Source organism: Sceloporus undulatus, chromosome 2, assembly GCF_019175285.1.
Source record: "Sceloporus undulatus isolate JIND9_A2432 ecotype Alabama chromosome 2, SceUnd_v1.1, whole genome shotgun sequence".
Lineage (NCBI taxonomy): Eukaryota > Metazoa > Chordata > Lepidosauria > Squamata > Phrynosomatidae > Sceloporus > Sceloporus undulatus.
The window spans coordinates 243,992,421-244,018,128 of record NC_056523.1 but is presented as its reverse complement, the minus strand read 5'-3'; the positions used below and the strand labels follow the sequence as shown (position 1 = coordinate 244,018,128).

The 25,708-nt window shown below is 39.2% G+C and overlaps 1 protein-coding gene across 5 annotated transcripts in view; it reads left to right on the top strand.

Moving 5' to 3' along the window:
- LOC121922110 (transient receptor potential cation channel subfamily M member 3) overlaps positions 1-25,708 on the top strand; it is a 459,242-nt gene that overhangs the window by 305,545 nt on the left and 127,989 nt on the right. For all 5 annotated transcript variants that reach the window (XM_042451065.1, XM_042451064.1, XM_042451067.1 and 2 more), the window contains exons 3-6: positions 917-1,121; positions 4,222-4,435; positions 9,118-9,242; positions 20,463-20,634. In XM_042451065.1, coding sequence (XP_042306999.1) covers positions 917-1,121; positions 4,222-4,435; positions 9,118-9,242; positions 20,463-20,634 — 716 coding nt within the window. The remainder of the gene's footprint in view (positions 1-916; positions 1,122-4,221; positions 4,436-9,117; positions 9,243-20,462; positions 20,635-25,708) is intronic.

The window sequence follows — 25,708 nt, the reverse complement described above, 5'->3', positions numbered from 1 at the left end:
CTACCAGTAAGTAGGGTGTTGGAATCCTGTTCTGTTGCAGAATCCACACAGATATGCAATGTAGGTGTTTTTGGCAAATTTCAGCCACATGCCATGCACTTTTTAAAAAAAAAAAAAAGCAACAAGCACTCACACTTGTTTTGGGTGGATTTATGGGCTATAAAAACAGGTAAGGGCAAACAGAGCTGCCGTTTTCTTTTCTAGTGTTGCATCTTTTCCCCAGGTTCCTTTGTGGGTGCTTTCCAGGTGATGAACATCTAGGAAATATAAATTAAGAAGAGTTCTGCTTGGCAGGGCATTCTGGCTTGTGCTGCCTTTCCATCCTCTCCCCCTGAATCTCATGGTAGTATAATTTCTGGACTCGGGATTCAATCTTATTTCCTTTTTTGTTAACCTTGTCAACCCATAGCCAGTATGGCACAGTACAAGATCCACTTCTAAGGAGAAATTTGGGTCTCCTACACTTTCCATAGGAGTCCCAGAAAGGAAGTCCTCTGCTTGTCATCTGTTTGGTCCCATTCAGGGTAAATGAAAATGTCCTCCCTTGGGAAGACATTGGAATCCTCATTGGGAATGAGATGTTCCTTAAACCCTAACCATAACCTGAAAGGTTTTGGAATGCTTACTGGGATCAGAAATTACCTCACAACTCACAGTGCAACTATTGTTGTTGTCTTTAACCCTAATGTGCAATTGTTAAGCAAGTTGTATGGACAATGAGTTCCAGATGCTACTAAATTGTATTACCATGGGCTCACAGCTTTATATATGGCTAAACTTGATTTATAACTATACCTGGGCTTACTAACAAAAAGGCTGCTTAGGGGCTGAAATGTTTGTCTAAAGGACTTGGCAAAATTTAGACTATTCCTCTGTTTTGCCAAGAAATGCATATAATTTTTGCTTAATGCCATAGGTGTTGCTGTGGACGACTAATAGGTCAACATGTGGGACTCACTCCAAGTATCTCCATTATTCAGAATGAGAAGAATGAAGGCCGTCTCTCTCGGAATGATGTCCAATCAGAGAAGTGGTCAATCAGCAAGCACACTCAGCTCAGCCCCACGGATGCCTTTGGAACCATTGAGTTCCAAGGAGGGGGTCACTCGAATAAAGCCATGGTAATTAAAGATCACATCATGCCAGAATGTGTCCCTTTCTCTGTATATATGTGTTTTTGTGGCTTAGTGTGCAGCTTTTTTTTCATTCAGGAGGTCTGTCTGTCTGTGCTGTTCATGCCACATAAAATAGAAGATTGCTGTTATTCATATAGTATCATTATGTACTATATGTACATTATGTACTACAAAACAACAAGGACAGTGAACATTCATAAAACTATAGCCTACTTCATCAGATGCATGAATTATTATCTAAATTTGTGTTTGGAGGTGTAATCAGTGAAGCCAGAGGGAAATTAAATGCATAAAGTACTGACTATGACAATTCCACTATTAGCATTAGTAGTTAGAATGACATTAGTCATTCTCAAAGCTCTTCTTGCATTTGGTGAATAGTTAGAGCCACACTCCACATTATAGACGAAATGGTCAACAGTCCATGAAAGCTCATGGTAATAAATATGTTAAATTTAACCGATTTTTTAAAAGAACTCTTCTTTTTGCTGCAACAAACAGATATTTCACTGAAAACCATTGTACATGGTGCCTGCCATGAGTAATGCAGAAAATTCACATGCAACAGCCAATGTGGAAAAGAAAAAGGTGGGACAAGTGGGGTGCAAGAAGAATGTAAATATAAAGCATTGCCCGCATGCAAAAAGTTGTGGGTTTAATATCTACAAGTTCCATGTCGTAGAGCAAGAAAAGGCTCTAGCCTGAAATCCTGAAGTGCCATTGACAGTCAGTGTAGACAATACTAAGATGAATGGGTAGGTAGTCTGGCTTTGTATGAGAGAACTTCCTAAATCGAATGTTACATTTCCAAGAGCATTGGAACATTTTTGGCCCTTCCCCTCTCTGTCCAATTGAAAAGTAGTTTCTATTCAAGCATTTGCTTTGGGGGAAGGCTGCAGGAGGGAGGTGGGATTGCCTCCTTAACAATTGCACCTACTGAAGCGCCTTGCATAAGCCCAGAGACATGGCTGGATGCTTTCTCACTATGCTTTAAAGTTGGTTAATGTTAAGAATGAGAATGGCTGGAGCTGGGATCAGTTGTATAATATCAGGGTGTGAAGTAAGTTATACTATGTACATTTTAATAAGCAGAGAGAGGAAAAACCTATGCATGACTATTATTTTTGGCAGCATTGCATTGTTTCTGACTTCTGCTCTGTCCACCCCAAATGAGCCATTTATCCTGTTCCCAGTATCTTCTGAAATTGTAAGTCATGTCCTGATAGAATATAAGGGAATCTGCTCCATTTTACAATGGGTTCCATGCCCCTGTCCATGCTAAATTTTATAAGGCATTTCACATTGTCGATGTACAGGTACATTCCTTTTTCAGTCAGTTTAAGCCTAGCTCTAAGAAACAATGTGACCAAAGAGAGTTAAATACAGATGTCAGGACAAAAATAAAAGGGGGGGGGGGGGGGAGGAATCCTGTTAATGTTTTGTTCATTTCATGACAGTTGACAAGCAGATCAATTTCCACTACTCTCCATAGCCAAAAAGAGAGAGAGAGAGAGAGAGAGAAGAATTGAATAGAAAAGTTTCTTAAATGTATGCCTTTTTAATATAAGCAATTTCTTTCTGCAATGCAGTGTATTGTATGAAAGGAAGAGGGAAATCTTGTCAAACTTCCAAGAAAAAAAACATCAGGCCCTATTAGATACTGATGTAACTTTGAAACTGAATGCAGTTCTCTGTGTGTCATTTCTGAGACTTTCAGCTTATCACTGAAAAAGGAATTTGTTCTCTCCACAAGAAGATACTTCACTTTGAGATGATGAGGTTATATTTTATATCAACACAACCAGTTTGCTTATTCAGCAAAATGCATACATGAACTGGTGCAATTTAATTGCTTGAGTCTGAAGCACGATGTATTAGAAGCTTATCGCACACATTATTTCTCCCATTATGGGAATGGGAAGGGGACTCGGGCCGCACGTGACCAGGAAAAAACAGATTTTATCGCACAGCAAATTGTCCTCAAAATGGCCCCGTTTCATTCCGCAGCACCAAGCCATCTCCATTCAGTGCTGAGGAGCATTAAATGTTTGGGTTGGAAGTTTTCCGACCGAGCAAAATGGTGCTCCTCAGGACTGAAAGGGGACGGCTTGGTGCCACGGCATGGAACGGAGCCATTTTGAGGACAATTTGCTGTGCGAGAAAATCCTTTTTTTCCCAGTCGCACACGGCCCCGAGAGTCCCCTTCCCATTTCCATAATGGGGAAAATAATGTGTGTGATAAGGTCCTTAGTCTTCCTCCTATAACACACATTTCTGCCACAGGAATCCATTCTAGAGAGCCAAAAAGGCAACTTGGTGTTCTAGTTTATACAGTAAAGTGGCCCACCCCCTAAGGCCTAATGACCTTTCCTAACTTGTTACGCTTCGCCTGGTTTAAGGCCATCCAGAATATTATTTTCCCTGAATAAGATCTATGAGCTTTATTGCACCAGTTTTTTTCTCTGTTTCACGTACGGAAAGAGGACACTTGTGTGTGCACGCACGCGTGTGCGACCTGCAAAAAACGCATTTTATCGCACACGAAAACGTCCTCCAAAAGGCCCCATTCTGTCCCCCAGTGCCCAGCCGTCTCCGTCCACTGCTGATGGGTGCCATTTTGCTCAGTCAGAAGACTTCCAACCAGGAGATTTCACGCGCCTCAGCACTGGATGGGGATGCCTGGATGCTGGGGGATGGAACGGGGCCTTTTGGAGGATGTTTCTGTGTGCGATAAAATGCGTTTTTTGAAAAATCAATTTGGCAAAAGCATCTTACCCTCTTTAAATCAACATTTTTTATTTAATTTATCTTTTCACTACTGTCAAGCTATATATTTGCTGATGTGTCTTTTGTACTAACATTTCTGAACTGTGGTTTTATATTAGCTTCCATACAGGTTCTGTTGTACAACAGTTCTGTAAAGTGGTCGGAAATTATTGGCATACAATTTAATGGTGTGTTGTTGATAGCAAATATTCAGACCAAAACACATTGATGTAGCTAAGAGGAAACATGGAAACAATACATTTACCATCTTGTTTTTTTTCTTTTCCCCCTGTTTTGAACTACTTTGTTTCTTCTGTAGTATGTGCGTGTGTCTTTTGACACAAAGCCTGATCTTCTACTACACTTGATGACCAAGGAATGGCAGCTTGAACTACCCAAACTTCTCATCTCTGTGCATGGAGGTCTCCAGAATTTTGAACTTCAGCCAAAGCTCAAGCAAGTCTTTGGGAAAGGCCTCATTAAAGCAGCCATGACAACTGGAGCATGGATATTTACTGGAGGAGTAAACACAGGTAACAGCAGTCTGGTGGGGGGAAATTCCTACAGCTATTCTGGCATGGAAAATTGTTAATATTTATAAGATTCTGATAGATTCCTGACATTGCATTCAGGGAAGTTAGTGACGTATTCAGATACTACACTTCTGTCCTGCCCTTTCAACCTAAATGTAACATTAAGCATTTCACTTAATATTCATAGCTGCAGCAGGTGCAAGCTATTGTAACCTTTTTCCTCTCATCCAGCCCCACCCACTTTCCATTTGCAATAGTTCTCTTTACATTGAGGGGAAAGCTCCTAGTAGCAATATTCGTGTTTCGCATGTAGCATGTCTCGCTGGGTCTAGTGACTATATAAATAAAGATTGAATTGAATATTTGGTAGGATGGGGATATTTAACTTTCATCCTTGCTGCTGTGGTTCTGATTCTATTGGAAGAATGAAAGGAGACAACGTCCCACATTCTGTGTTATGGTCCAAAAAAATTGTTTCTTAAAAAGCCCAAATTGTTTTAGCCTTATCATTAATTGGCCCTCTTCAGAGGCAGTTGCCAGAAATTTCTGGAGTTATAGTGTGCACTTTTTTTTTTTTAAATCAAAGTGGACCTACACTTTGGTAGAGAGTGCAGACTGCAACTCTGGAAATTTCTGATAATTGCCCCAAAGGTGGTGCAATAGTCTCCAGTCTCAGTATAAAACTGTCCCAGATCTGACTTGATTAATGGTGCTAGATTATCTCTGGTTGAAACTATGGGCAGAAGCTTGAAAGATCAAGAATCTGTAAAGATGGGGCTGGTTTAATACACTGCTGTGTGGTTGCAGGATATTAAGAGGGGGAAATTAAAAAGACGTCATAAGTAGTGCTGTCTAGTGAAACAAGGGACAGGCTTCCTGTCCCTTTAAATGGTTGTGTAGAAGAAGGCATTTCAACAGGTTTTGGTTGTGTGATAAGCAACACCTGCTTAAATTCACTCTTATACACGACTATTAAAGCAGAGGCGGACAACTGTTGGGGTCTAGGAACCAACATTAACTCCCCCCCCCCCCAGGTATTAGGGCGTAGTACACCCCTTACTTCATTGTGACAACAACAAATGGGAAAAAATGTTCCCAGTTCTCCAGGAGGCTTTTCTTTTCTTTTCTGCAATAGGAAATGTCCCAGAAGCCACTTACTGTTTTTAAAAGAGGAAGCCATTTCATAGTCCAAATACATTCTTTTCAAGTGAAGAGTGGAGTTCTAATTACAGTTTAAAAGGACAATGTATAGAATTGATTGGATGTGGGGGGAATCAAAGAAATTGTCCTCATGGGCAAAAGTAATCTTAAATAAAGATATACTTTGGATTCAGATCAAGAACTTAATTTGGTTATTCATTTTTGGGAGATATCTGAATTAAAGCAAAGTTGTCTGAATTAGAGTTAACAGGTGAAGTCAGGAACAGGTCTCTTGCCCTTTTTAGGGTGTGTAAAAGAGGAAATTGCCACAGGTGTTGCTTGTGTGACAAGCAACACCTGCTGCTGGTCTCTTTTCTATCCTGTCCCTTATTTCAACAGGTAACCCTAATAGACTTAAACACACTTGAAGACCTATTAGCATTTTCAGTTTAGAACTACACAGAGACAGGGTATATCAAAAAGTTTAGCACATTGCTCCCAAGTGCATCTCAAAAAATTAGCACATTCCATGATTTTAGCACCTTCATCACCCCCAAAGCTCTCCGTAAAAAGGGAAATCTACATTATTTTTCACAGAGGAAAAAACATTATAGACATTTCTAATGGTAGTCACTGGGAGTCACAAAAGTTAGAATGCTGAAAAAGGATTTGAATGTGGACCTAAGTCAATTCAGACAGCCTTCAAATTGAGCTGAGATGAATTCACTGTTTTCCAGATCTCTGAATTGGGTCTGACTTGAATCTTATAGTTGATGCATAGGCCTAGTTTGTAGGACAAAAGTTGAAAGACCTTCATAAAGAAGAAAAAGATCCATGGCACAGTACCACCATGACCCTATTACACATGCATACATAATCCAGTATGCCAACTTTTGGTAGAAATGGAAGACCTGTGTGCATCTCCAATAATCCTCTGTGATGTTTCTCCACTGTCCACTCAGGATCAAGGATCACAAGCTCTGAGCTTGCATCATTTGACTGAATGAAGACATATGGGAGGTGTGCTTGCCTTTTCCATAGTCCTCTGCCATGGTTCTGTGAGGCTATCTAGACTGGCCACATGTACTGGGAAATCATGGCTTTCAATTACTCTTGTAATTACTGCCTCTGTTTTCAAGATCAAAACAATGTATTGGTAATTCCAGTTAGTTTTAGACTTTCCCCACTCCTTTTCTGAGTATTTTTGTTCCTACCAGTAGATTTTGTTTGTTTGTTTTTTAAAAGAACTTTTCCAGACCAGTGATCTTCTACTTTTCATTCCCTTTATCCTTTATCTGCACATTTTGAGTTGCATTTGCAGTGCTACGTGTGTGAGTGTGTGCATTTACCCTCATGTGCCTGCAACAGCAGATGACAGTGGAAGAAAGGATGGGGGAAGAGACTCTCGGTTTCTCTTCCATTTATTTTGCAAAAGTGCTCTGTGAACAGTGGAATAAGGAAAAGGGGGTGAGGGAAAGAGATCATCGGGATTCCTTATCCAGTTAGAACAGTGGTTCTCATATTTTACTGCTGTGACCCCCTTTACATCTACATGCAGACATTGCACACGTGCGCACCTCCAACATAGTATAGGCATAAAAATATTTAGTTTAGTGTGCACACTTTTTGTTTGCACATTCATGTATATTTATATTTTAACATCTTGTAAATAAATAGCTCTCCACCTCCTTCTCCTCCTTCAGGCAGGGCTCCAAGCATCCTCCTTGTCTTTTTCTTCTCCTCTAGGACAGAAAAGGTTTGGAAAATGGTGGAGGAGGAGGAGGAGAGATCAGAACCTCCAGGTCTCACATCCATTCTGAGCAACTCTCATCGCCCCCTTCCCCCCCAGGGAGGGTCCTGCCCCACAGTTTAAAAACCACCAAGCTGGAAGATTCTCTTCTTGTCTGTGATGGGGATGATCTTGTTCAGCACAATAATTTTAAAGAAGTGGTGCCCATGCATTTTTTAAATTATTTTAAAAAGTGGAAATAATGTGGAAAGAGGAAGAAGCAGCCCAAAAGCAACATTAAATGGAGCTGATTGAATCAGCACTGGTTGTCAGTTTACACAAGTCTTGTTTGTGTGCCCTGGGGAGACCCTGACTCTTTTCACACACCTAGAAAAAAAGAGTCATTTGTTGTATTAGTATGCATTCTCCCACATCTTGACCTGGGATTTACATGGCCTAAGAATTCATTTCATATTTTTTCCTCTCACTATTATATAACTCACTTTTCAGTTATTTGTTAATTCATTTCGTAGAATTAGGTATAATTTTTGAGGACACTTAGTGAAACAGCACGTCATTCCCAAACATTCAGAGATGTTGCGGTCAATCCACTACAACTACTGGATGAGCTACAAGTTCCTGACATGTCCTGCCTCTGTGCATTAGACATCTTAACATACAGTGATGCCTTGAGCTCATTGGTGGAAAGGCAGGATATATGTATAACTAACAAAATTTTAAAATCACCCAGGTTTTCTGCATGTCTGGTTCCCACTCCTTTTCTCTCAACGGAAAAGGGACTTTCTGCATGTTTTCTTGTTTCTTTCAGGAGTAGAGTGAGCCACTTGAGGAAAACAAGTGAAAGGAACAACAGGAAGTATAGACAAACTTGTAATTCTTCTTGTTCTACCCATAACTTTTGCATGCAGATTTACTCTGTAATGGATGGGTTTTGCTTCCTTAATTTTTTTTTAAGCATACTGTGCTTGCAACTGCCTTGTGAGACATAATATTTGAGTGTTTTGTCACAAAATTGAATTTAAAAAAATCCAGGACTCTTAGAAATAATAAAGGTAAAAGTATAGTGACTTGTTATTATTCCAGAAAGGAGGGAGCCTTCTCAGTGGGCGCTTTTAGGCTGTGGAACTCATTTCCATGGGAGGTTTGCTTGGCTCCCTATCTGTACTCTTTCCACTCACAGGCAAAGACCTTTGTATTAAACAGCCCTTTCGTTTATAACTCATAGCGGAAGGAGATTTTTGTGTTTCTATATTTTTAATTATATTTTAACTTTTTAAATGTTTTAGTTTTGTGTTTTAATAGAATTGTTTCATTTTTTTTAAAAAAAACTTTTCTACTAATAATTTCCCTTTTAGCTGTACTTTGTTTTAAATGGCAGACCCCATTGAATCCTATGCTGAGAAAAAGGTGATCTGTAAATAAATAAATGACATTATTTCTGCCTTTTCCATATACACAATATGGCATTAAGAGAGAATCACACTGACATAGTTTGCATCTGCAGAAATAATCCATTTTGACACTACTTTAACTGACATGGTTGAATGCTATGGAGTTCTGGACATTTTAGTTTTGTGAGACATTTAGCCTTCTGTTGTCAAGAGAGGTCTGGTGCCACAACAAAATACAAATCCCTGGATTCCATAGCATTGTGAACTGGCAGTTAGAGCAGTGTCAAACTGGATTACTTCTACAGTGTGGATGTAGCCATAGACCTATTATTACAGGCATTGCTGTGTAAAAAGATTTTACACTGCATCATGTCCTTGCATGTCTGTTTTTTTTTGTCCAGGAGTCATTCGGCATGTTGGGGATGCACTAAAAGACCATGCCTCAAAGTCAAGAGGGAAGATCTGCACTATTGGAATAGCTCCCTGGGGAATTGTAGAAAACCAAGAGGATCTGATTGGAAAGGATGTAAGTCTAGCTTATCTACAGTGCATTGTTTTATCAATATTTCCCTTTGCTTTTCTTCTTGAGCTTTCCTGAAAATCCAAGGTAGGAATAAGACCCAAGATTAGAATGGAGCATACTCCCAGATTATTTCATTGTGAAATACATACATAGTGATGCATAGCTGTGGTTTTAACTTCATCAAAATTATTAAATGTAAGGAAATTATGCATACTAATATTTATGAACACTCTCATATTATAAAAGCTAATTGTTGTCTTTCCTTAGCCCACCCACCCCCACTTTTCCTATTGAGAATACAACAATCTTATACATCCAAGATGTTAAACCTGGGGAAGAGAAGATTAAGAGGTGACATAATAGCCATGATTCAATATGATTCTATCTCATGACTCTGTCACATTATACAGTTTCTTACTCCTGTCAGCAACCACACTGCAGAGCAAGAACAGAAAATTTTGCAGGATGAAATCATCACAAAATAAACCCAAATTTGTGAGGAAGAGTGGAAGCACTATCAACTCTGGCAGTTCTTTGTAGTAAGTCACATGTAATTAGTTCCAGGAGCTTGCATGGTATAGTAGTTTGAGGGACCAGGGTTCAAATCCCCACTCATCCATGGAAACGAGCTAGGTGACCTTAGGGAAGTCACACACTCTCAACTTCAAACGAGGGCAAAGGCAACCCACTCTGAACAAATCTTTCCAAGAAAACTCCATGGTAGGGTTGCCTTAGGGTCACTTTAGGCACACAACAAAAATAACAACAGCAACAACCAACTGGGATAGTGCATTTTACATTCATAACTACTATGTTGTAAAGTTTACATTAATGTTTTTCATTACTTTTAATTTTATTCCTAGAAAACACACCCACATATTATATTCTGGGACTAAATTTCAGGTAGTTAGCCAAATGCAAGTCCTGTGCCACCTTAGAGACTAAGCAGTTTAGAGTGACATAAAAATTTAGTCCATGAAACTTAGGTCTTAAAAGAAATCTTCTTGATTTTCAATATTCCAATCTAATATTTGTGCAACTGTTCAACAGTTTCTATTCTGGGTTTGGCAAATTTTCTGCTATGTGGAGTATAGCAGACAAGAAGAGACTTTGTGTTGTAGTATCAAACACATAAATTAAATCTAAAAGCAGTGACAAAGAACACAATGAAGGAACAACTGAAATTCTCTTTGGATGAAAACAAAGAACAGTAAAATTCAAATCTTATAATTCCATAAGTGGATTCAATATGTCTACTTAGTTTACCATCAAAACTGAAAAACTATCAAAACTGAAAAACTGTCAAAACATCCCTTTTTTGTTTGGAATGTATTGTTATGCTTTTGTCTTGCCCTTCCTTCAGATATCTCTGGGCAATATACATAATTTCCCTCCTTTGTCCTCAGAACAGACCTTTGAGGTAGGTTAAACTGAAGTGGTGAATGGTCCAAGATAACCAAGTGAAATTTACAGCTGACTAGGAATCTGTCATTGCTTTATGTCCAGAGGTCTCACCAATACTTCTCCCACAATGATAACATATAACATTTGCAAGATGAGAATCCTGTGCTGTTTCTGTCTATATTTATTACTTCCCTACAGTGTAACTTACTAGCTCTGCATCTATGTTCAAAGTGGGGGTGAACAAATATCCCTTTTGCCTCAGAAACAACAAAGATTTTCAAGCATTTCCTTTTGAGTTACTGTACTTGCAAAGCCCCAATGGCTCTAGTGGGCACTCAGGAAAAATGCTGACAAATCTTCAGTAATTGCTGCACTTCAGAAATCAAGGCAAGGGGAAGAGTGGAAGCTAAGGGTTCTCACCATTACTCACAAGAGGGATCTTGTTGTTATTTTTCATCAAGTCAACTTAGACTTGGCAGCCCTATGAATGAGAGCTCTCCAAGAGTCCTGGTCATCAACTGCCTGCTCAGGTCATGCAGACTCAAGGCTATGTCTTCCTTGATTGAATCAATTCACTTTAAATGCAGTATTCCTCTACTTTTTTCAACATTAATGTCTTTTCCAATGGTCTCCTCATATATCCAAAACACAAAAGCTTCAGTTAGCATCTAGTGAATATTCAGACTTGATTTTCTCTAGCCTGTGACAAAGGGAGACCCTCTCAGAATCTTCACTTTGGAAAACTGCTATTAGGACCAAAATCTCACCCTCTTTAGGAACCTAAGGAGATTAGCACATTGGCTTTAAAGTGTCTTATCCCCGACAGGATAAAGACACATTTAATTTTCAAAAGGGGTGTTATTGCATTCACCTGTGGCCAGGTGAATGCAACCCATGTATAGCCTGGATGCCAGCTGAGCTTATCCTGTGGCTTTTCAAAATTGGGCTTTCCCTACTTTTTAAAAGGTGCAGGAAAAGCCTAGCTGGCATCCAGGCTGTATACAGGTTGCATTTGCCTGTCCATGGGTGAATGCGATAACACCCATTTTGAAAATTAAATGTATCTTTATCCCATGCACTAATCTCCTTTGGCATAAAGGAGAGCCCTCTCCTATTGGTGGCTCCCTTGGCTCCAACGTCTGTTTCCATTTACCATCAGTCTTTCTTTTGAGCCCTCTGTTAGTTGCTACCATACTGTGTTATCCTAAAGCAAGAGAGGGGTGTCCTGGGGAATGAGGAAGAATAGCAAACTTGGACGGGTAAAGAAAAAGCATAAAGATCTAAGCAGATACCTTTTTCTGTAAGTCTCTCTGGCTGCTTCATGCATCTGCTTAGTTCCTCATGTGTTCAGATTATGTCTTCTCCTTATGTGGCCCAGAACTGAATGCAGACATTCAAAACAGGGCTGAGTGTTCTGACTGCTTAAAAAGGTATTCTGTGGATAAGCCTCTATAACTGACATTAGATACAGTATGTAAGGATGCTACTGTACCTAGGTATTAGAGAATTTAAAAAAAGCTGATAATAGAGAGGAGAGATTTGTAATTTGGAGTGCTGTCTAGAACAAAGGCCCAAAACAGACGGACCAAAAGGAGTGGCTTCTGGCCACTTTGGGAACATGGTGTGCAGATGACGCATGCCCATAATGCAGCTGGATGTCACTCTGAGGCCACTGGCAAAAGGAACGGCGAAAATCAACTCCTTACCAGTGGAGGCCCACTTTCATAGTGGTCCATCCAGTCACCGTGGTCTCCAGGTGATCACTGGGCAATTACAAATCACCAGTCTGTTACACCCCAATGTTACATAGGTGCTGAAAATATTTATTCCCTGCCCCTTCAGTAGGAAAGGTTCCAGGATGGATTTACAGATCAATACAAACAAGACAGTGGGCTCTGCCAGACTGGTCTAAAGACATGTGAGTTCGTTCAATATAGATTTTTGGTCTTTACTAGTTGCTGTCTCCTCCATGTCCACTTGTTTCATTCTTTTGGGGGACTATTTATAGTAATGGGGGGAGAGTGATCTGCACTACAGCACACTTTTTAAAATTGACTTAAAATGATTTGCTGAGGAGATTCCATGTTTTGAAAGACAAATGTTCTCCTTTCTTTTTTGATTGATTGATTGATAGTGAAAAAAGGCCATTTCATCGGTGCACTATAGCACTGTAACTCTAACAGGGAGTTTAAAAAAAAAAGAATAAAAGAAAAAGAGACTTCAGAATTAAAAAGAAACTCACCTGAGAGCAGGAATAAAGTGTGCAGAGAATTTTTGGGTAATGGAATTGTCATTTGGATATTTTTCTTTTAAAAAAAAAACACAAGAACTACAGCAACAGATACTGCAACCTTACAAAACTTCGTGAAACAATTGCTCCATCTGATTGTTTAAGGTCATCCAGTGGGTTTCTATGGCCAAGTGGAGATTTGAATCCTTGTCACCCAGAGTCCAAGTCCAACACTCAAAACTACTACACCACACTGGCTCTCATCATTTTGAGGCAGGGGGCAAAGTGGTTTTGGCTGGCCTATGGATACTTCCACCACTGTTTTGCTAGAATAGGGCACAAGCTACAGAGGCAGAGAGCCCTGTATGAAGCTTTCTGTAATCCTTTATTGACCCTTCCCAGCCTGAATTAATTATCTAGTATGGAGTAAGAAAACCGTGGCAAAAATTACAGTGATCTGATAAAAATACCCCTGGTAGCTTCCCTGCATGACACAATTTACTTTATAGTAGTAGCAGTACCACCACAACAACATACATGGCCACTTTATATGTTGCACCTCTCCACTTTATTCCCAGGAACTCTGGAAATAGGTTTGGTGAGAGGTAGTGACTTATGGGTACAATGGCACCAGCTTTCTTTCTATCAAAGAAACATGGTTAATTTAGACCCTACTTTTTAGAACAATGTACTAAGATTTTTACAGTTTGAGACCCATACCTCATTGAATGCCTTGACATACACTCACACATTTGTTGGACTGCAGGTTATATATCTCACTAGCAAACTTGAGCTGTGCTGGGAGCATGTATTCTTAGGAATCTAAATCACACTAGACTGTACATTCAGACATAATGTTCAAAATCTATTTGACATTATAATAGGCATGTATGTATAATGAGTTGCAATCCCTTTCTTCTGTAGTTTCAAGAGTTGTCTGAGGATAATAGTTGGAAGCAACATTACCTTTCATTTAAAAAGTGAAACAGACAAGTAAATTTTTCGTACACTATAGAAAATGACTGGATCTGCCAGCAGCTAAATTTTTCTTGTAAACAAGAGCCATAACAACTTTCTAATTCAATCTTGTTCCTACAAATAAAATATATGTCTAGATTCAACAGTAAGTATCAGAACCCATTATCATAACTGAACATTGCCAGAACTTTATTCACTCCAGGAATCTGCAGTGCAGCAGTCAGTGGGGCATGTGGGCATGAACTGGATGACGAAACACAGTTAAGCCAGATCTCTTAACTTAACTTAACTTAAAAGGATTGAAACACACATATATTAATCTTAAACTGATTTTTTCCCCTGAGAAATCAGAGGGAGTTCCTCCAAGTTGCACATATCCTTATGCAGATCAGCAACGACAGTGAAATACAGTTGGCCCTCCATATCCACAGAGCAATCTGTTTTTGCCCTTAAGTAGCTTCACTGAACAGCCAAATCATGGAATTCATAGCCTAAAGGCCCATATTATAGCATGAAGTACACAGGAGAGAAACATGTCCAACAGCCAAATGTGGAACAACAAATCCTACTCAGCCCCAAAAAAGTGACTGGAAATTCCTATGATATATAGAAGAGGGTAGATGGGGAGCAGAAATGGTGACGAGGCCTGAACCACAGACATTCTAGTTTAAGGGTACAACAAAGCCCAATGCCAGTGCTGCCGTGCAAACTGGAGTCATATTTGGGCAATAACTTTGCAAGGGCAAAACAACTCCTGTTGTACAGCTGGAAAAATGCAGTTGGTCTAGTAGTGGTTGAGTCTCCGTTCACCAAAATGCTTTGGGCCAGAGGTGTTTTGGATTTTGGTATACCTGTATTTGCATATACATACCTAATGAAATATCTTGGAGATGGGACCCAAGTTTAAAAACAACGTTCATTTATCTTTTATATATACCTTATACACATAGCCTGAAGGTAATTTTATACAATATTTTTAATAATTTTGTTCATGAAACAAAGTTTGTGTACACTGAACCACCAGAAAGCAAAGGTGTCACTATCTCAGCTACCCATGTGAAAAGTTTTGGTTTTTGTAATATTTCAGATTTCAGAATTCCAGTTAAGGGAGACTCAACCTATACTGTCAAACAAGTATTATCCTGTTGCTTTTTTTCTTCTAGCTAAACAATGCAAGATATTTGGAGAGTACTATGAATTCAGACAAAATGAGAAAAGCAGCAACGAGTGTGTTTATTCCCATAAAAGTCATTCTGCATTATTATTTGCATCTCTCTAGCATAATAATAGAGAATGAATTTACTTTTGCCACATCTAATCTTGCAGCACTGGCTAGTACTACTGCTGCAGAATTTTTGCAAGCTATCTGCTTGCTCTTTTCAGAGCTATTTATTCTCTTTGCCTGTCAAATGTTTTAAATGTTTGGGCCTGCTCTGTGTGATGGTATATTGCAACAATATTAGAAGAATGTGGAGGCTTTCATTTATCTATAAAGAACAAACAAAAGCTTTGCAAGCGCTGACATTTGAAGAAGTTATGGAATTTTAAGCAAAAAGCATTTGCAAACAGATGCTTTTAAGATATATGTTGTTTTGATTGAATGTAAAAACAAAGGTCTATCTTCTTTTTTTTAAAAAAAGTTGTTTTACTCATTTTTTTCAGTGATAGTTTAAAGGATGTCCAAATTAGTAAAATGACAAGGATGTTGTTATTCCTTGTATTTCTACATTCATGCTGTTTTGAAAACTGCAATTTTCAGATGAATTATAAGAGAATTTTCTGTAAGGTTGTTGTAACTTTCATCCATATTGCAATATTGTGACAAACAGCATTATAATAAAAAGTATCTTCAAAATTAGTAAATGGAAACATGAACATCCTAATCATTAACAGCATATAACCAGATATGGAGATCAAATTTAAAGTCAGACTCATTACGGCTGCTAAAACAGAAGGTGTTCGATGTTATCATAAATATGTTATTTTTGTAGTGCTACTTCGATACTGTTTATTTGACATCAGTACATATTGCACACTTACAGATCTGGAAATTTTGTGGATAATCCTGGGCCAAATCTTACAGTGAGCAATCAGAACTTAATGCTCCCCCCATGGAGTTCCGTGTCCCCCCCTCTCAGTTTGGCAGGTGTCAGACCCCAGCAGAAGCCCTTGTGGCTATGGCTGCAGCTGCTTAGTGTGAGGCAGGGGAGGGAGAAAGGAGACAGTTCAGTCAATGAAGAAGCTACTGGTCTTGGCATGGAGATGAGAAGATACTAAGGTGCACTCACAGATAGAATGCACTCTCCTTTTCCTTCACTTCAAAGCTCAGAGCAATCACACTTTCATTGCCTGAGCTGCAACACCACCACCACCACCACCACTGGTAAGCAGAAGGAGCACCCCTCCCAAAGCCCAACAGCTTCTAGGGGGAGGTTTTTGATGAGGCACAAAGGTCTGCAGAATATCTCCTTGCAACTCATCTTAAAAAAGACATGCCACACTTACACACATATGTCACTAACAAGATGTCATCCCTGGTGAGCTATAATATGAAATGAGATTTGATGGTGACAGACTCATCTCTTTAAGCAGATCTGACTTTTTAAATCAAAAAAATGATATCCAAATAGAGGAAATGGAGCGTGATCTGTTGCTCTCTCTTTACAGTATGTCACGCATTCCCTTCTCTATACTTATCTGCTCATCCAAGCTGGCACATCAGAAATAAACTCAACAGAAAGTAAAGGGCTGATGGAGGGAAATTATGCAAGAATAAAGCTCTATGCTTCTCACCCAGTGTGGAAAGGAGGTACAGATACAAATGGAGTGAGTGGCTCAGTAGGTTTTGTCACCAGTGCTGAAAGTGCATTTAGAATGTGCGGTATAGTCTATGAACTTAATTCTATGACCTTTTACGAAGATTGCCAAACCAAGTAAAAATGTTACAATAAGCAAGCTAATATTAATATTCTGTCACTTGAATGGCAAATAGGGAAAATAGAATTTGAACATAGTATTATGAATACATTCGGCCCATCTTATCTGTGTGGATACCCTTCTGGACTCCCCGCGGATGGCAAAAACCACAAGACCCACACTTTTCATGGTGGTACATGTGTACATAACCACTCTCCCATGATTGCATGCATTCATGCATGACCATTAAAGTTCATGAAGCTTGCCATCAGCGGGTGCTCAGATCTGCAGATGGCAAGTCTGTGGTTGGGGCAGGCACACTTTATAGTTTATTTCAGTGGTTCTCAAACTGTGGAGCAGGGCCATGTCAGGAACTTGTACAAGAAATGTAGGACATCCAATAATTTTAGTGAATTGCCTGAAAAATCTCTGAATGTTCAGAGATATGTGTCTTTTCATTAAGTGCCTTCAAAAAATACACCTAATTCTACAACAAATGACTGGGGGGCGAGTTGAGTTACATAATATTGAGGGGGAAATATGAAAGGAATTCTGAGTCCATGTAAGTACCAGGTCAGGATGTGGGGGAATGTCATACTAATACAACAAATATCTCTTTTTTTTCTGCATGTGTGAAAAGAGTCAGGATCTCCCCAGGGCACACAAACAGGACTTGTTTAAACTGACAGCCAATTCAGTCAGCTCCATTTAATGTTGCTTTGGGCTGCTTTTTCCCTTTTTCACATTCAAACACAATTAAAAATGCATGGTCTCCACTTCTTTATTAATTATTGTGCTGAACAAGATCACCTTCACCATAGACAGCTCAGTGGCTCTCAATCTGTGGGGCAGGACCCCCAGTGGCATCAAGAGTTGCTCAAGGATGGGCACAAGACTAGGAAGCCCTTATCCCACATCCTTCTCCTCTTCTCAAAAAAATTTATGTGTAGAATTTACATATGCACTGAGTTACTTTATTGAACATACTTAAATGAAACTCTTCTACTTTGAACAATGTTATTTCCTTATAAAATGTAAAAATATGATTGTATACCAGTGTGTGAATGAAAATATGGACAGTAAATAAGCTAAACATTTTTCTTCATATACGATGTCGGGGGGGGGGGGGGGGGAGATGCCTGAGTGTACATGTCAAGGGAGTGGGGTCCCAAGGATAAAATGCTTTGAGTCTCACTGGTTTCTTTCCTTTAAAATACAATCCCACTGTTGTTGCCACATATGTCTCAGTGTTCTGATGTTCTTGCTATGACACAGATTTGATTTTTAAAAATTTGATTGATTTTGTCTATGCTTGAAAATGCCAGTAGCATTTTCTAGTGTGATCCAGTCTTTAATCCAAAGTAAGCAGCATGCCTCATAATATAATTTTAAATTTAGTAAGTTTAATCCATCTCTTTCCCTCACATCTTTCATTGTTTTAAATTTTATTCTTGCCTTCCTTCCTCTCCAAATGAACTGAGACAGGTCCTTTTCCCAATCTTTAAATACTTTATCTGACATTATTATTGGTAACATTTGGAACAGGAATAATATCTTTGGTAATACTGTCATTTTAATTGTTGAAATCCTACCCAATAATGATAGTTGTAATTTGTTCCATTTAATCAGATCCTTTTTAATACCTCTCCATAAAATTTTATAATTATTTTCGAATAACTCGATTGGCTTTTTTGTAATCTGTATTCCTAAGTATTTAACTTTTTTACCTACTTTCATTCCAGTTTCTTCTTCCAATTGTTCTCCTTCTTTCCCATTCATATTTATCGTCAGAATTGTAGATTTGTCTTTGCTAATTTTGCAACCAGTTAAGTTGCCAAATTTACTCAATATCTCTAAAATCTTTTTTGCGCTTTCTCTGTTAAATTATGTTAAATTATTGGACTTAGAAGGAGAGGGGATGGCCTTTGTTTGGCACGCTTACCTAATCTATGAAAAGGATAAACAAAACAAATCTTTCAAAAATCATTGTGTTAGAAAATCACTGATCAGAATTTGGAATAAATTCAAAAGAAGGGTAATACAAAAAATGAAGGGTTGGATCTCCCCGCAAGAAGCCTTCCATAGGAAGGAAGTATTAAGAGAAGAGAAGTAGTGCAGATATAGTGATGTACTGAAAATAGGAAGAGCTGGAATGGAATTAAAAACAAGGGAAGAACTGTTGGAAGAAGGATGGAATATGAATTGGTTCACCTATAGGCAATTATTGGAAAGATATCTAGAAGATGTAAAAATTTATGGGTTTGAGGTAAATCAAGACAAATCGGAATTAGAGAAAATTTTATTGGATGACAAAGACAAATTGATTGGGAACATTTACAAAATATTATTAAGATATGAGATGAAAGAGGAAATAGTGAAAGATCCAATGATTAAGTGGGCAAGGAATCTTGGACATACCATTCAAATGGACCAATGGGAAAAGGTGTGGAATAATAATCACAAATTCACCGTCTATCAAAACCTAAGGGAAAACTTTTACAAAATGTTCTTTCATTGGTATTTGACACCGGTTAAAACTGCAAACATTTACAAGACAAAAAACAACATCTGTTGGAAGTGTAAAAAAGAGGTAGGGACCTTCTACCATTGTTGGTGGACATGCAAGCGGGCAAAGAAATACTGGAAAGCCATAAATGAGCAAATTAGTACAGTCCTGAGTACAAAAAATCACCTTAACGCCGGAGTGTTATCTATTAGGTATTTTTGAGAAAGAAATAAAAGGGAAGAAGGAAAAAATTATGTATTACATGGTTACTCTAGTCAGAACGTTTTATGTGCAGAAATGGAAAAGTGAAACCTGTCCATCAATCGAAGATTGTATGATAAAATTGTATGAAGGAATAGAAATGGATAGATTAACACATGCAATGTGAAATAGGCCCATAAAACAAATGAGAGATGAATGGACAACAGTCATTAAGTTTTTGGAACAAAGATGGGGGAAAGTAGCAGTAATGAACTTATAAGAAAGTATAGGAACTAATATGTAAATTTTGCAATAAAAGAGTTAGTCACACTAAATAAAGACAGTTAAGCAATGTAAGGGAGTTTGGGTCCATGACAAAGGGAAAATGTAAGAAAGACAAGATTTAACAAGAATAGAACACAAGTTGGTAGTAGGAAGTCAATGTGTATGTGGAATGAGTTGGTGTGTATGTTAAATTTGAAGGTTAAAACAAGATGGAAAGAAGAGTCGAAAGGGTGGACAGTAGAAAGAATGGGAATGTATGTGCAGAAGGTTAGAATAGGTAGGAAGCTGACACAGATGGGGAGATAAATAGCAAAAGAGGGGGAAGAGAACCGAGAAAGAAGGATATAGGGAAGGTTTAAGGTAGAGAGAAAAAGTAGAGCAGGGGAAGGGGTATGTAAGGGATGACTCTTCACTTGTTACACAGATACAGAGATTAAATGTGATCTAAGTATGTATGTATATGTATGTATATGTTGTGTGTATTTGTATTAGCCATATGTTATGACTGTATATATGATGGTTTTGTATATTAAAGTACTAAATAAAATTCTTTAAAAAAATATGCCAGTAGCACTAGAATTTTAAGCACTGGCAAGAACAACTTTGACACATTGCTATCAGCTTATTATCTCTAGCCTTTTTGTTGGAAATTTCACACTGTTTGTCCCTATGGTGGCATTCTCTGCTTTTCTCTCATATGCAGGTGGTCCGGCCCTACCAAACAATGTCCAACCCAATGAGCAAACTGACAGTACTCAACAGCATGCATTCTCATTTTATTCTGGCTGATAATGGGACCACAGGAAAATACGGTGCAGAAGTGAAACTTCGCAGACAGTTGGAAAAGCACATCTCACTCCAGAAGATAAATACACGTGAGCAGTTTGCACTCTGTGTCTTTCTGTAATCATAGCTACAAAGCTGAGTAATGGTAATAGCTTATGGGCCATTTACTTTTTAGAAAATAGTCCAGGTTTAAATGCTGCTTCAAAATTTTTTCCATCTCCCATCTATGATGGGCGATGGAAAGAGTGTTGGCAGAGACTGCAAACAAATTAGCTGGTGTGCCTCAAGGTACGTACAGTTTGAAGCCAAGTATTCCCTTCTACTTCAGATCTCATGAGTAGATTATGTATTATCACATATACAATCAGTTCATAATGTTATTTAAATTGTATTTGTTGTGTACAGGTGAAACCCAATGAACAGCTGGGCACATTATAGAATTTTGGCAGAATCTAGCCACAAAATGACAAACACATAGAAGGGGAAAAGGAAGTTCACAATCAGGATTCCAAACAGTCCCAATAGTCAGGGAAAACAGGAGAGGGGTTACTAGGTGTCAAGATAGCAGAAAAAGGGATGTTATAAAGACTAGATGGCAGGCAAAATTAGACTTGATGGAAAAACAAGTCAAATTCTCTAGAAGCGACTGGCTTGCAGTGACAGTGGACAAGATGCAAAGAGGACTGAGGAAATGCCCAAACTGTGTGGGCTCTATATATGCCTTCCTGTTCTCCTTTTCCACCATCAACTCCTTCCTGCACCATGAGTCATTTGTGGGGTTCCCCATGGCTTAGACACTGATTTGTTCAGATTCCTGTGGAGACCCAAAAAGTGGCTTCTACTGCAGAAGCAGCCTTCATTGTAACCTGGAGCCTTTAACAGAATGTCACATTTCTTTTTTTTTTTTTTTTCATATATTTTTATTGAAGTTTTCCATTCACAGCATCAAAATTTACATTTATCACAGATTCTAAATTCTTTATATTTTTATTTTGCATTAAAATACTTTCAAAAATCAAGTTTTTCTACTACTGTTATTCCACTTCCCTTCCCCAAATTTCTAGAATGATTTTCTTGTCCATCTTTTTACATTGTCTGTTCTTGTGACACTTCTAAACATGGCCGTCTATATTATTTCCTTCCTCCCACCCTTTTTTTTTTCCCAATAAACTTAAACCGTGACTTACTTTTTCAAAACATTTCATATATTATAATATGACCATGACATCTTATTCCTAAGGTTTCAGGGTCTCCCCTTTGCCTTATTAATCTGTTTATTTGTTTCTTAATTCCCCTGTTTTCTATTAATTTACCACTATCTTTTGGTCTTTGTTACTGTATTCCCTTATACCTTCAAACTTTCAACTAAGTAACTCAAAACCATATTTCGTTTATATATTATGTTAAATAATACCCTCAATATTTGATTCCCAGTTTACGGCCTTACCCCAAACTTTCCCCATATATTCCAAGATTTGTTCCCAAGAGGCTCTCCATTTTACATTATTCTTGTTTTGCATTTTATAAGAAAGTAGATCCAATTCCATCATCTCATAAACCTTTTCTCGCCATTCATCTATCTCAACATTTTTCTCGGACTTCCAATGTCTTGCAAAAGTTAATCTAGCAGCGGCTAACATGTAACACAAAATTTTGCCATGATTGGTTTCGTCTTTCTCATCAAACATACAAAGTAACATAATTTCAGCTCTCATTCTTAAATTAACACCCAATATGTTATATATTTCAGTTTGTATATTTTTCCAGAACTTTTTTGCCTTATTACATGACCACCATAGATGGTAATAAGTACCAACTTCTCTTTGACAATTCCAACATACGTTCTTACCCGTCTTATACATTTTAGCTATCTTCTCTGGGGTCAAGTGCCACCTATATAAGATTTTATAATAGTTCTCTTTGACATATTGTGATGCTGAATAGCTCATTCTTTTAGACCATGATTTCTCCCACTGAGACAATTCAATATTCCTTCCACAGTTCTGTGCCCACTTGACCATTGAGTCCTTAACAATTTCATCTTCCGTGTACCACTCTAGTAATTTTTTATAAACCTTTGACATTGTTTTTGACTCTGATTTCCAAATGATTTCTTCCATTTCATTATTAACACAATTAAATCCTGCCTGTTTTTTATCTTCTTTGTATCTACAACTAAGCTGCCTGTATAGAAACCAACCTATGTCCCATCCTTCCTGTTTCAAGTTTTCATATGTTTTCATAGACCCATCTTTATTTAAGAGATCTTTGTATCTAATCCAGTTCTGGTTTTTTTTAGGGTCGTAGCAATATAGTGCCTCATGTGGCGACAGCCACCAAGGAAATTTAGGCGAAATTCTTTTTTTATACTTATTCCATATATTAAATATTGCGGCTCGAATATAATGGTCATTAAAGTTGCGATTAGCCTTAATTTTCTCATAAAACATAAATCCATGCCAACCAAATCTAGTATTTGTGCTTTCTAGCTTTAAAAGCTTACTATTCGATAAGGTTATCCATTCCTTTAAGTAGGTTATAGCACAGGCTTCAAAATATAACTTCAAGTTTGGGAGGGCAAAACCACCCCTTTCTTTTGCATCATACAAAATTTTTATTCTGATCCTCGGTTTTTTCCCGGCCCATACAAAGTCTGCTAGTTGCTTTTGCCAATCTTTGAATATTTTTTCATTTTTAATGGTGGGTGTTGCTTGAAATAAAAATAATAATTTGGGGAGCACAAACATCTTAACTGCAGAAATTCTACCTTGTAACGAAAGATTTATTGTTTGCCAATTCTTCATGTCTTTTTTAATTTCTGCCCATTTACTCTGATAATTATTCTTGAGTAAATTAGAGTTTTTATTAGTTAACATTACCCCCAAATATCTCACCTTATCTGTAATTTTAAAACCAGTTTTCTTCATTAGACTATTTTGATCATTTTTATCCATATTTTTTGTGATCACAGCTGATTTTTCTATGTTGATTTTAAGACCCGCTATTTTTTCAAAGTTTTTTAAATGTTGTAACAATTTGTCACAGGGTCCTCTAGTGTGATCACAATATCATCAGCGTAAGCTCTTACTTTCAAGCAAGAATGTCACATTTCAAAAGAGGAGGACACATAGGGGTATTAATTTATGCCTCATCTGAAGATGATTTGAAATGAATTGGAAAGCTAATTCATTGTGATTGAAGTTGTCTGTCTAAATATGGTGCAATCCTATTTCATTTCCTCTCCTCATTCCCACTGTTCCACAGTACCTAGATTACAACACTACACTCTTATAGCCCTGCTATTCCACTTTTACTGCTCTGGCTGCCTCCTGTTGCATTCTAGAATTTGCAGTTAAGGGAAGGGCCTTTAGAATTCTCAGCCAGAGAGCTCTTAGGCCTCACTGAACTACAAACCTCCGAATGCAACAGGAGGCAATCAGAGCAGTAAAAGTGGGATGTTGTTGTTGTTGCTGTTAACTGCCCTCGAGTTGATCTTAACTCATGGCAACGTTGTGGAAGAGACATCTCCAAGACTCCCTTTCCTCCACTGTTCTGCTTAGCTCCTGTAAACTCATACCAGTGTTCTTAATAGAGTCCAACCATCTAGCATGTGGCCTTCCTCTTTTTCTACTTCCCTCCACCTTTCCTAGCATTATTGTTTCTTCTAGTGCAGGGGTAGGCAACCTTTTTGAGCCGGGGGCTGGGTTGCTGTCCCTCAGGCAACTGGGGGGCCGAAGCCGGGGGTGGAGCTTCAACCCTCTGGGGCAGGGCCACGTGCCGGGGGTGGAGCTTCCACCCTCCGGGGCGGGGCCGCATGCCGGGGGTGGAGCTTCCACCCTCTAGGGGCGGGGCCGCACACCGGGGGCCGAAGCTTCCACCCTCCGGGGGGCCAGGCCTCCCCATCTTTGCTGGCCTCTGACAGGACCCCAGGCCCCGTCAGAGACCAGCAAAAAAGCTGGTGGGGGCCGCCAGCACTGGAGGGCCCCAGCGACGGCACCAGGCCTCCCAGAGGCCCCCTGCCACCGTCGGAGCCCTCCTGGAGGGCCCCAGCAACGGCAAAGGGCCTCCCAGAGGCCCCCTGCCGCCGTCGAGCACTCCTGGAGGGCTCCAGCAATGGAAGCGGGCCTCCTAGAGGCCCGCCGCGGCCGCCCGTCACAGCTTTTCGCCGCTCTGGGTGCCGCCATTTTGGGTGGCAAAATGGCAGCGAAGTCTCGCGCGACCTTCCCTACCATTTTGCCGCCCAAAATGGCAGCGCCCATAGCCCCAGAGGCCGCTATGGGCGCCGCCATTTTTTCGCCCAAAATGGCGGCGCCCAGAGCGGCGAAAAGCTGTGACGAGTGGCCGCTGAGGCGGCAGCAGCAACAGCAGCCAGGGGCCGGTGGGCAGGCCTCCGCGGGCCGCATCCGGCCCGCGGACCGGAGGTTGCTGACCCCTGTTCTAGTGTGTCCTCCCTTCTCATGATGTGCCTGAGGTATGACAACCTCAGGGAGATCTCTGGCTTGGCCTGCTCTAGGACCCATTTGTCTTCTTGGCCATCCACCGGATCCTCAACACTCTTCTCCAGCACCACATCTCAAATGCATTTACTTTCTTCCTATCCACTTTCTTCACTGTCTAGCTCTCACATGCATACATGGTAATAGGGAATGATTCTAATGTTTGCGCTGAGTTGTATATCTTGGGATTTTAGAATCTTTTCTAGTTCTTTCATAGTTGCTCTCCCCATTCTTAATCTTCTTCTGATTTCCTGGCTGCAGCCCCATCTCTATCAATATTTGATCACAGGTATGATAATTCTTTTACTACTTTATATATTTTTTCATTGTCTGGGTTGAATTTGTCAAGATTCTCCATTGTCATTATTTTTGTTTTCTTTATGTTGAACAATAGACCAGCCTTTGCACATTCTTCCTTATCTTCCTTAGGCCTGGGAGGTTTTCTGCTAGTATTATAGTGCCATCTGAATATCTTAGATTGTTGATATTCTTTCCTCCTATTTTCACTTCTCCTTCTTCTTTGTCCAAGCCTGCTTTTCTTACAATTTGTTCTGCATGTAAGTTGAATAGGTAGGATGAAAGCTGCAGCCTTGTCTGACCCTTGGAAATCATTCTGTTTCTTCTTCTTCTTCTTCTTCTTCTTCTTCTTCTTCTTCTTCTTCTTCTT